The sequence below is a fragment of the Pimephales promelas genome, chromosome 7 (genome assembly GCF_988280905.1).
Source record: "Pimephales promelas chromosome 7, fPimPro1.hap1.1, whole genome shotgun sequence".
NCBI classification, from domain to species: domain Eukaryota; kingdom Metazoa; phylum Chordata; class Actinopteri; order Cypriniformes; family Leuciscidae; genus Pimephales; species Pimephales promelas.
In genome coordinates this window covers 27,938,339-27,950,910 of record NC_142775.1, presented here as the reverse complement: position 1 = coordinate 27,950,910, position 12,572 = coordinate 27,938,339, and the positions used below count along the sequence as shown (strand labels likewise).

Below are 12,572 nucleotides of genomic sequence, written 5' to 3'. Positions count from 1 at the left end.
TTTTTTTTTTAGATGTAAAGTTGTTTAAAGCATCCTTCTAGCCTTCTGGTTATGCATGATTTTAACACGATTTTGTCTTGTTTTCTGCTGCTTTCTATTATACTGTCAATAGGGTTTAACTTGTAATGAACCCAGAACATTCAGTCAATATGTCCAGCATCCTGGTGGAATCATAAGCCATCAATTAGCGCATGGTGAGACGTGATTAACTATATCTCAGTGAACAAGAGCAAAGCCATTCATTCATCAAGATTTTATTATCGGACTGCAGTACGTACCATCGTTACATTTATAAAATGTGTTCTAACAGAAACCATGGTCAGACCTTTCTACAAACTGTATTATGTGTTCTCTGTAGTCTGGTATACAGTCCATTAGGTTCTTGAGTGTAACGGGTAATTAGCCTGATTAGTCTTGATGCCTTTAATCGTATGGAAATCTCAACAGTCTGTTTGCGCTATATGCTGCTTCAGTGCCTCGTTTTATGGCCCCCTCTCGAAGCTAAATAGTGCTCTGGCTGGCAAAAGCGGGTGGAAAAGGAACAGCTTGTCAAAGTTAAAGCAGCGTAGCAGAGTTTCAAAAATACACACAGAGCTCAATGCTGCCCTAATCAGTCTAGGATGGAACTGACATGTGAAGATGAATTAATATCAGATAAAGCAGGGTGTCCAAACTCGGTACTGGAGGGCCACCATCCTGCAGATTTTAGCTCCAACTTGCCTAAACACACATGTCTGGAAGTTTTTCCTTGATTAGCCTGTTCAGGTGTGTTCAATTGGAATTGGAGGCAAACTTGGCAGGACAGTGGCCCTCCAGCTAGGAGCAGAATTGGACACCCCTGAGATAAAGGAATATTACAGTTTTCTGCACAGGTTTGACATTTCTCCAAACTAAGCTCTCTATATTTAACAACTCATGTAGTAATAATACAGCAGGTTTATGCTAAATTCAATACCGAAGAATCAGATTACTTCCTTTGAATTCACGAGTGTGAATTTGAACTGAATTGGATACACTTCACGAGAAGTTGAATTTACTATATTGGTCCCACTTTATATTGTGTCTTTAACTACTAGGCTATGTATTAACATTTAAATAAATCATTGATGCAATGCACTTTTTGTGTACATACATGTTTTAACATTGTACTTATTTTAAAAAGTATTTTTTCGGTAATTAGCTCTATATTACACTGACTCATCCTTTACACCTTAAAAGAGAACTCCGGCACAAAATGAACCTTTGGTCTAATAAAACATTGATACTTAGTCGACCGTTCTCTGAGATTTGTTTTTTATGATAATCGAATGTAAAGAGTTTTATCTCTAAAAACTGTTTAGCGTATAATGCTAGTAATGGGGGCATTGACTAAGTAAAAAGAAATCGCTAGTTTATACCACTAACAAGGCTCAAAATAGCCCCACACTAACACAGTAACATAATGAGGGTCCCTAAATGCAAAACGAAGCATTAATAACTTTGTACAGACCATTTAATAAGAAGATATTTTATAAATTCACTTCCTACTCAGCTACTGTTCGGACGCTCCTGCTTACTGCTCTATCGCTTTAATATTTTTTTATATATTTGATCTCCTTTTCACCTAATTTTAACTTCAGCAAATCATTATGGGTATATAAAAGGGAGCCTACCAATGTTTTATTAGACCAAAGGTTGATTTTGTGCCAGAGTTCTCCTTTAACCCACTTTTAAACTACCATTACCAATAACACCCCTCCCCAACTTTACCCGTATCCCACCTCAATAACAGCAAAAGTGTGTTGCAACACTACATGAACACACGTACATTGTATCAAAGTACATATTAGTTTAAACACCTAAAATAAAGTGTGACCCTGGATAGTTATTCAAATAAATTCAACACAGGGAATGCATAGGATCTCTATATCATATAATGTTTTTTCAAGTTCTGGATCCAAGAAAAGTAGCTAGTTAAATACAACAATTTTCATCCCCATGCAGACATCCTAATAAGACTTCACAACTGAATTTAGAAAAGGAAAATTTCCTGGAAGAAACACTAGGCCTATAGCAAAATGGGTGATTTTCAATCCATGCACGCACCACCGCTACGTGGTGGAATTGGACATTGTCCCAAACCACAAGTTGCTCTGGTTGTTCCTGCTGTGCCTCCAATATTGTTTTTCCCTTTCCTCTTCCTACATCATGTCCAATTTCACGCCTATCATCTCTTTCACCTGTAGTGTTACAAGAAAATGATGTAATTTGTATGAAATCATGAATCAGTACAATACATTTAGGAAAAGATAACTGTGTTAATTGCTTAACAACTGTGTAACAACATTGACCTCAACATTGACCTCACTTTGGAGAAATGTCTAATTGGCGTGCAAGCATCTTCTTTCTGATGCGGATCTGCCTGCCGGATTGCACAACAACACCTTCTAAAATTACTCCACAGAAAACAGTTTCCACCCTAATAGCAATGATCATAAAAGATAGTCCCTTTAAAAAAAAAAAAAAAAAGACCTTGTTTACAGGCAATTGCATTTCAACATTTGGGCAATTCCTTCTGCACAGGTAAGATAGGCTACAAATGCAGAAATTTACAACTGGACAAGCGCATGAGGTTGACAGATAGTGCTAAATCAAATCTTGGACATGCACTGGTATGCCAACTCGTCTGGTCTCACTGCTGACAGCAGAGTTATTTATGACTGTAAACTGTATTATTATGCATAACTGACACAGTGTGCCATCAAGACTCTTACTGGGAACCTTTAAAAATGCTACTCTGATATTAAAAGCCCATATTACCCATGATTACTATTATATAGATGGATATGTGCTGCATGTTTTGGATATGACATCCAACTATAAAATGCATTCTGCAAAACATGAAAATAATGGTACAGAATCTCTCTCTCGCTGATGGGATCTACCCAACAGAGAAATTGATCTATGGAGGATATACAGCTCTGTCACATATACGACATATGTGGTGCCCTATTTCTGAATGTGGGAAAATAAAATAAAAATACTTAACAAATGTGCAGGAGAAAATTATATATAATTCTGCTTATTTTAATAGCACAAGTCTTACACACATTAAGTTAGAAATAATTAACCCAATAATAATCAGAGAAGAAACGTTCCTGAAATGTCAGATTATAAGAGAAAAAAAATATATATCAGAGGTGCTACAGTTATTAGAGCCATATCTGTAACCACAAATATAGAAACGTTTTTAGTCTATGAATTGTGCTTGCTGAATTTCACACACAGAAAAGTCGGTGGTTTCTGATTGAAATGCTTTGCACATCTGGCCTTTAGTCAAAGAGACCGCGAGACATTTCACAGCTAAGAACCCTGAGAAAAACTCATCGACCGACTTTTAAACATCTAGCCATACGCTGCTGCGGTGCATCAGATTACTCATAGTTTGCAAGTATGCTGAGCAAACCCGGTTTATCATTCTCTATGGGACTGTTGCACTCCTTCTCATTCAAAAGTGAATCTAGGAACATAAGGTCTGTTTTATTAAATACTTTTGGGAGGTCTGGGGGAGTGAATCCATCAGCTGATGGATGGATGAAACAAACCTTTTCCATATGGTTACCCGTAGAGGCTTCCTCTGGTTCTGGTAGTCTGGCGGGCTTACTGTTCGCATCGTTTGGTTCTCCAATAGGAAGTAACCTCACAAGAAGATTATGTTATTACTGCTAATGACACCCATTACCACTCACACATTACATCTCTATAAATAACATTACAAAATATGTGGATTATTCAATATACTTTAAGTTAAACCATTTGAGATAAAGGAAACATTTACCAAACATATCCAATAGAGATGGATACAAATTACTTTTCTGAAACACAAACTATTCTACACCATCCCCCATGATTTCTGTGAAAAACCCGAATTAAGATATTTCTCTACCCTCTGGGTCCTAAGGGTTGATAGCCATGATCAAATACATAATTTACATTTGTAGATTAATCTGAATGATAATATTTCACAAGATAAGAATTCACCAAATAAAACTAACAGCTGACAAAATATAAAGTAAGAATGTAATGCTTCAAACAGGATATGTAGTATAAAGTGGCTCTAGATGTCATGCAGTCTATGCCTTGATATAGTAGAGGCCCAATACCAAGGTTTTCAGTGTAGAAATCGTAGAGTTTCCACTGATGTCATTTCCTGCGAGAGGATGGGGGAAAAGGACAGGATTTCAGAGAGTCTCCTGCTGGACCGTAATGTCCGATCCGTGCCTGTGTTGGGTTCGAAGCGAGGGTTTAGAGTTCGACTTTGGCTGTAGCTTTAACTGGTGACAGCGAGAGAGATTAGTGCTGAGTTCTAAGGGTCTTTCACTGAGCCCACCTTCAGCACTGAGAGAACTCTTTCTGCAGACGTCAACAGCACTAGACCTGTCGGCCTAGCAGGCAAAGTCTTCGAACACTCGGTGGTGGGTACGGTGGTGGTGATGGTGATTTGGGAGGATGGTGTTAGCATAAGCTCCCTCCGAGTGGCTCCGGCTCATCTCATCAGAATCCTGACAGGAACAGAGAATGTCAGATGGGATTCTGTGAGAATACTTTAACTCCTACATCTTACACACTATTTCATTGTGAATAAAGTGCATTGAATGACTTACACTGTGACTCATTGTTTAATCTGTGGTGTGATAAAGAAAAAGCCACTCGAGGTTGAGACTTTACAGCGCTTTATCATAGTTAAACCCCTTTGAACAAACTAACTCACAGTTATGGCCTTGAGTGGCTTATTGCATCTATAAAATGGTGGCAAAAGTACAGTGATTAAAGACAGCAAAGTTTTTAATTAGATCACACACACATCCAAAAAAAAATAGGCCTTTATAGACTGTTTATGAATTAAAAGTTCTGCAAGTAATTCAGCTGCTTCTTATTAGACTGAAGTCTCCCCCTATCTACTCAACTTTCGTTTCAGAATTTTGTCACAAAAGAAAACAGAATATTTTGGATAACAGAATATTTCTTGTGGAAAGCATGATTATTTTTTTTTCAGGATCCTAAAGGTCAACGTGATCTCATGAGAGTATACATGTACGTAAAGTGTCGTTCTATCATACGTATAATTACGTTTTATATTCGCAGAAACGTATAATACTGACGTATTTACAGTACTATTTCGTAAAATATTTACGTATTGACAGCACAAAAACGTAATGTATTTACGCATTAACAAATCCACCGACGTACGAACACATTGTACGTATCACAATTTATGCATATCGTATCGTATTATGTTTTGACTCTATTGCATACCACTGTCTTATTAATGAAGTTTTCAGTCACATTATTGATATAATACTCATAAATATTAACATTTTGCTCGTTTCGCCTGCATGGTGTTAAACAATACACTATAAAACCTTAAAAATACATTATTTAACGTTACTCGTTTAACCATTTTGTAATAGTTTATTTACCTTGAGACACATAAAGCGTTTTCTCCTATAAAACACAACAAAAATTCACAAAAGACATCAATTTTATTAGTTTGATGTAATCCAAATCTTTTGAATCCATAGTTGTTTGCAAGAAACAACTTCTAATTCAGCCTCTTATCCAGTCGTGATCTCTCCATTCTCAGCAGCGACCGTACATGTCAAACCCCGCGCTGGTGATGATGAATTCAAATTCAAATATTGCGCCCTTGAGAAGCGATACGTCATCTTTTACGGCAGCGATATCAAACGTTCATTGGCTCTTCCCTGCTTCGTCACAGTTTGCGACATGAAGGACTGTGACGGTTGGTTAGTTTAGTTCATGATTTGAAATGGAGAAGCGCGAACCAACCGAAGCCGGATTAACATTTTCATTAGTGATTTAATTTCTGCTCTGTACTTCATACAAAACTATTACAATACTGCCAGAGAGAAGACACTTCATCACGCTTCATCATGTGAACGGCTTTTGGTATCGGTTTTGACATTGTCGCAATACATAAATTATTGTGATTATACTTGTCTGTTAGTTATGTTTTACTTCATAATTGTAGTTTTTTACGTAGTTTTAAGGAATTGTTATGGGTAGTTATCCAGATATCTTTATGATATAGAATATACGTAAATAGTTTACGTTTTGTAGCTGTAAAAACGTAATAATGATACGTTTAAATGTTGCAGATACGTCTATATTATACGTTTCAGCATCTATCCAAACCTACTAAAAAGTACGTTTTCTATCTTTGCAAAAACGTAAAATACCTACATATTAACAGTGAGACCAGGCTGTAAAGGTCAAAGGGGTAACATTCATTTGAAATATGACATTAAAAGCATTTAACCTTATGGACATTTTTGTTTTTTTCAGTCAGTAGGTGAGATGTGTTTGCGTCTCCAAACACAGGCAAGAAATTAACACCTGTCAGGCTCCAAATGCAGATAAAGTTCACAGGCCAGCCACTCTGATGGCTGATAATTTCATCGTCTATTACTGTAGTTGAATATGTGTGCTGTGGCAGGAAGAATCTCTGTCATTAATATCACTGGCAGAACAGAAAATTAATCATTGTATGATAAAGCATAATTTGCATTACTCTTATGCACGTATTTATATGTCGCTGAATAGTTTGTCATAACAGCAATAGAGTAACCTTTAAACTTCAAAGACGCGTGTCTAACAGATGGAGCTCATTAAAAAAAAATGAGCACAATAAAGTATCTTGATTAAGAGTTTAGGATATAAATTTGAGTAATATGTTACTGTGTTCAGACAGAGGACTGAATGTGTGTGATGCTGCAGTTTGAATGATTTGTGATTTTTTTAAAATATAAATATATTTATATATAGTTTATATTGCATACCACCGTGTTAATATATGCTACAACAACATTTATGCTATATACTACACCCTACTGACAAAATCTGGAGCATAAACTAAAATAAATATATTTTTATACAGTATATATTTATATTTATATACTTACATGACGCGATCCTACGGCGTCATCTAACTGACGCTAAAGGAAAGCGTCAGTTAGAGGACGCGGTTAGGTTTAGGTGTGGGGTGGGGGTAGGGTACACGCGATCCTAGGGCGTCATCTAACTGACGCTAAAGGGCGCCTAAAGCGTCAGATATTAAAGCATGTCCAAATTCTTCCCAAGGCGCCAGTTAAGTGACGCCTTGGGGGTGAGAATGGGCTGATTTATGACACCAATGCCATCAAAATCTCACTCCAGCAATCATCTAAAGTTGACAACCCTGATACTTGACGCATTAATATAGAATTGAAGAATACAGGTATAAGCATACCAGCATAAGCATAAGCATTCGGTTTTATACTAATCGAACAATCTTAGATCACAATTGCAGTGGTCATGCCTAATTGAATTAGTTTTGAGCTAGTTCTGAATTAGTTTTAATGTGCTCTGCAACATCTGTGTTCCTCTTCCATGAACAGAAGATCGGATTGGAAAAAAGAACAAGGGAGATTTGATTCAATCCTGGTCTAAGCAGACAGCCTGGCATCCCATTCATTGCTCAATATCCTGCCGCTGATGTCGTATTCCCCTCCGGGCTTTGTTCCTGTTCACAGATTTGATCTGTGCTGCATCCTAACACTAGCGCTTTAGAGCATGTGGCTTACCTTAGCTTTCATTTCCTCTAGGTTTACTGTGGCGACTGTGCTGGCCTGTTGCTGCTGCTGGGTTTGCTTTTTGTCATCTCTCTGTGGCCTCAGCAAACGCTCCAACCTGTGTTTGATCACCTAGGAAAGCGAGGGGGAGTGAGGGTGAAGAGGGCAGCAGGGAAAGTAGGACAAATGAGGGCTATAAACAGTTTTGCAGCATCAGCATTCCTGCTGCTCAGCTCAGAGGTCCTGTCTTATCTGCTCTTATGGGAAATACTGGTCACAATGGGGGGGGGGGGGGGGAAACAGTGCAGGAGAAGAGCTATTGGTTAAAAATGAATGATTGTGGAATATGCAGAGGGCCAAGACAATGTAAGCTTACCTCATATACATAATCCAGAATCTCCAAAATGGTAAGAACGCTGGCTCCTATAAAAAGACCCATCTGCCCGCCAATGTCCCCTGAAAACAAAAAGTAAAAAATACTATTTTTTTTTTCATGTGAACTGAAGACTATTTAACTTTATAAATATGCTTTATTTCTGACTGAAACTGTGTTTAAAAAATATAATGTATGTTCATTGAAATAAAGCTGAAATCAAATAATCTCACACTTTTACAACTAAAATGAAAAATAGATATGTAAGCTTGGTATGGCAATTAACTGAAATAAATGAAGTTAATGTTAAGTGCTAAAATTACTAAAACTAATTTTAAAGGTCCTGGTATTCAGATATAAAGCGAAATCTAAGAACTAACTGATGTTATGTCATTTAGAACAAAATCAGGCCAAAACTAACTTCGTTGGAGTTAGTTTTGAGAGTTAGAAACAGCTTGCCAAAGCCAATTTTCTGGAAAAGTCAAAAGTTTCTGCAAAAATGGGCTGGTAAACACTTTTGTACAATTGAGGCTCCAATTTATTTCACGTGGCAATCTTTTCCACTTCATTTTTCCTGTCCAATCCCTGGAGGTCAGATGTCCTCCAATGAAATCATGAACACACTGAATGGAGAACTGCTTTATAGTAGAAAATTACGAGACATTGTTTTGCATGTTTGATACAGTAAAGCCGCTTGATTTTAAGCATCTATTGAATAAAGTGCTGCAAATAAACGTGACTTGATTCTGCTAAAGTGCTGAATTGCAGAGCTTGTGCAAAAATATCCATGTTGCGATCATATGCTTTCTGTTTTTTTTTTTTAATTTTGTTATGTGTTTATTTGTTATTGAGAGAGGAAAGTGTCTTTATGTTGATGTTCAATAACAGTATGTCTGGTCACATATTTTCAAAACTACGTTTTACCTCTAAGTGAAGAACAAAAAAGAAATTTGCCGTGGGTATACTGGAACTGGAAAAAAAAAATTGAGTGATATAAGCCTGTTTGGCTGAAGTGATTTTTGCAACAACAGCAACAAAAAAAAAAAAAACAAAAAAAAAACAATTTATGTGAATGTGTAAGTGTGGTGAGCAGGACGGGATTGATAATGAGCGACACCTGCGTGACACACTGGTCTCGAATCTCTCACGGAGGAGCGTAGGCATAAAAGGAGGAGCGGCGATCTGAATGACGAGAGAGGACCAGGCCTGGACTGTTTTATTTGATGACAAACATTTTCTTCGTAGGAACAATGTGAACCAAGGAATTGTTCACAATAAGACCAGGAAAGTGCATTAAGAAAGTAAATAGTCGTTTTCATTTTATATTGATGTCAAGCTTAGTTCAGAATCAGATACACTGAAAATTACAATGTATAGAAAACAATGTGATAAAATGAAGCATAAGAGACCCACCTAATAATCCTGCAACGTCATACGCTTTTTTCTGTTCTATTGTTTCATAATTTAGAGCTTCGAAGAAGATGTCCAAAACAAGAAAGTTGTCTCTAAAACAAAAGGACAATAAAATAGTTATGTGTAAATCCTACCCTATCTCACGACCATTTCGTACGAATTCGACGAACGATTAAAAAGTGTCTAATTCGTACTAATTTGTACGACCTCATTCGTACGAATTCATACGATTTGTCTAAACCCACGTGATGGGTAGGTTTAGGGGCGGGGTAAGGGGTAGATCATTCGTACGAATTCATACGAATTGGCCAATTCGTAAAATATGTACGATTTAGCAAAATCATACTAATGCATGAGTGAGGTCGTATGAATTCGTACGAATTAGCCCCTTTTTAATCATTCGTCGAATTCGTACGACTTGGTCGTGAGATCGGGTTGGTAAATCATATACATTCATTATATATTTAGAATCAGAAAAAACTATATTGAAGGTGGAAAGGTTGCCAAACCTGATGTATTCTTCGGACTTGTCATATTTTCTAGATAGGTAGCGAGCCGAGCCCTTGCTGGGGATTTTAACCATGGACAGCTCTTTACCATAACGGGTCAGATTACAGGGAGTTTCACAGGAGCATGTGTCACCTGAACTTTTCTGAAGCAGTGCTGCAAAGAGGACACACATATCAGTTTAGAGCAGAAGAAAGATATGTGTGTGTGTGTGTGTGTGTGTATGAGAGAGAGAGAGAGAGAGAGAGAGAGAGAGAGAGAGAGAGAGAGAGAGAGAGAGAGAGAGCGAGCGAGCGAGCAGGTGCTCTAGCCCACACCTGCACACCCATTCTTCATTCATCAAACTAATGTGGAGAGATAACACCAGTGCTAAATAATCATCCATAAGATGCTTGAAACACACTCAACGTGTTGTTCAGATTTAATTTGGTTTCTGAAGGGCATCCAGAAGAGAGCACACACACTCGACCTCCCTGAGAGGAAGTATCATGAATGTCATGATCATAAATTGTCTACAATGAATGCACCATGTATTTAGCATTAGTGCCTTCTATTAAGAACAAAATTTAGTTTACATGCCACGTCACCGCCAATTTGATTTATATTATTATATGCAGATGTTGCAGTAAGGAAGCTACTTCACAATTTGTCAAGCCTCTCATATTTTAAAGTAGTTCAAGTAGTCAAGTGACCCTTTTGAAAAAGACTCAAACCACAAACTAGTTAGAAGCTGAAACTATATAATGAGCAATATAAATGTATATATTGTATAAAAATTATGTATATAAATTAAGCTGTATGTAAGCATAATATTTAATCCACAGTATATAAACTACTGTTCAAATGTTTGGGATCTGTAATTGTGATGAATTATCAGTGTTTTCCAATTGTAATTTTTAATATGTAATTTATTCCTGTGATGGCTAAAATTTCTGCATCATTACTCCAGTCTTTAGTCACATGTTCCTTTAGAAATAATTTTATATGTTGATTTTCTGCTCAAGAAACATTAATATCATAAAAAACGCTGTTCTGCTTAATTATTGTTGTTAAAACTGGGATACTTCATGATATTCGTCATTTGATTAATAGAAAGTTCAAAAGAGCAAGATTTATTTGATATATAAACTTTTGTTACATAACTGTCTTTACTATCACCTTTGATTTATTTATGTAATTTAATGTGTCCTTGCTAAATAAAAGTGTTCATTTCTTTCAAAAAGAAATGAAAAGATACACTGAATACAAATGAAGAGTTCAGATGCAAAAGCCTCTAAGTGTCATTTGAAATTTTCTTCTAAAATTATCATTTTTATCAAGCTTGTATATTTAAGTTCAGTAATTTTACTTAAATGGCAATGAAGATTACCTATTAATTGTCATTTAAGTGAAATTACTGAACTTAAATACACAAGCTTGATAAAAATGGTCATTCTAGAACAAAATTTCAAATGGCACTTAGAGGCTTTTGCATCTGAACTCATCAAATACAACTGGAAAACTGTAACAATAATTCATGTCAAAAATAAGTACCTGAATTTGATATTATTACTCATTATTATTATTATTATTATTATTAGAATAAATATTGTAATAAATATTCTAAAGTTATTTAATATGAATCGTTGAAATTTTAAAATAAATTTAAATAATGCTTTATGAGTAAGCAGGCATTTTAAGCAAGCTTTTTGTGTCTTAATAGGCTGTGGCATTTAGACATGTTCCTGTAATAGGGTGAGAAAATAAATCATTATTAAAGTAAACAATCAAGATTTCAGTCAGAATATTTGAATAGCTAGTGAATGCAAGTACAGTCTATTCTTTCGAGATATATCTGGATTTAGTTCAACTACCCATTAAATGGGGTCGAGTTTCCTTTTGACTGCGGAGATAATTAAATTTCTGGCTTATTAGATAAGGGCTATCATAATTGTACCGATACATCTCTCATCATCAACTTTTCATGAGCCGCTCCATTTACGAGTGTCATAAAATCAGTGGAACAAAATACCTACAGCGACCGATAACACCGTGAGAGTATCAGAGGGTAATGCACTACAGAGATACTCTCTAAAGAATGTCAAAGCACTGGAGAGCACTCTCCTTCTTGGACTGACCTGTTTCTCCCACCTCAAACCATGCACAGAATCATCTGTTTATCAAGGATTTAATTATTTGTGCCCACAACCTCCAGAGATATTACACTCCAGGGCGTTAGCAAAAATGAAAAATGCTTGCTTACCAAGTGCTTTGTCCACACATTTGATATTGCTGGGAGTACAGATATCGGCATCTCCTGAGAAACAAAATACATAATGACTCTGATCAATCACAAGCAAAATGATTGCTGTTATTTCACCGCCAGCCAAGGAAGAAAAAGTGTGAGTGGCAGAGAAAGAGACAGCGCGGCTCTGCTTTGTTATTCATCCTAAAATGATGGAAGGTAGTGTGTTACTGAGGGAGATGGGTTTGCTTTCACAACGCCTCCCTCATGACCATCATTCTAGGCCTAATTGCACCCAAAAAGAACTGATCCAAACCCTCCCTAAAGGCACATTAAAGGTCTAGCCCAATCCCCATCAACACACAATACCGCAGGAGGTCCAACTCGCCCAAATCATCAGGTCCAAATCAAAAGCACCACTGGTCTGAGGAAATATGCATGTCAC

General features: G+C 36.7%; 1 protein-coding gene across 1 annotated transcript in view; it reads right to left on the bottom strand.

Moving 5' to 3' along the window:
• Positions 1–246: 246 nt before the first annotated feature.
• asic4a (acid sensing ion channel subunit family member 4a) overlaps positions 247–12,572 on the bottom strand; it is a 100,807-nt gene continuing 88,481 nt past the window's right edge. Inside the window, exons 5-10 of the mRNA XM_039656035.2 lie at positions 12,146–12,199; positions 9,906–10,059; positions 9,397–9,488; positions 7,987–8,066; positions 7,623–7,742; positions 247–4,541 (exon numbers count right to left, since the gene is read on the bottom strand). Coding sequence (XP_039511969.1) covers positions 4,425–4,541; positions 7,623–7,742; positions 7,987–8,066; positions 9,397–9,488; positions 9,906–10,059; positions 12,146–12,199 — 617 coding nt within the window. The 3' untranslated portion in view covers positions 247–4,424. The remainder of the gene's footprint in view (positions 4,542–7,622; positions 7,743–7,986; positions 8,067–9,396; positions 9,489–9,905; positions 10,060–12,145; positions 12,200–12,572) is intronic.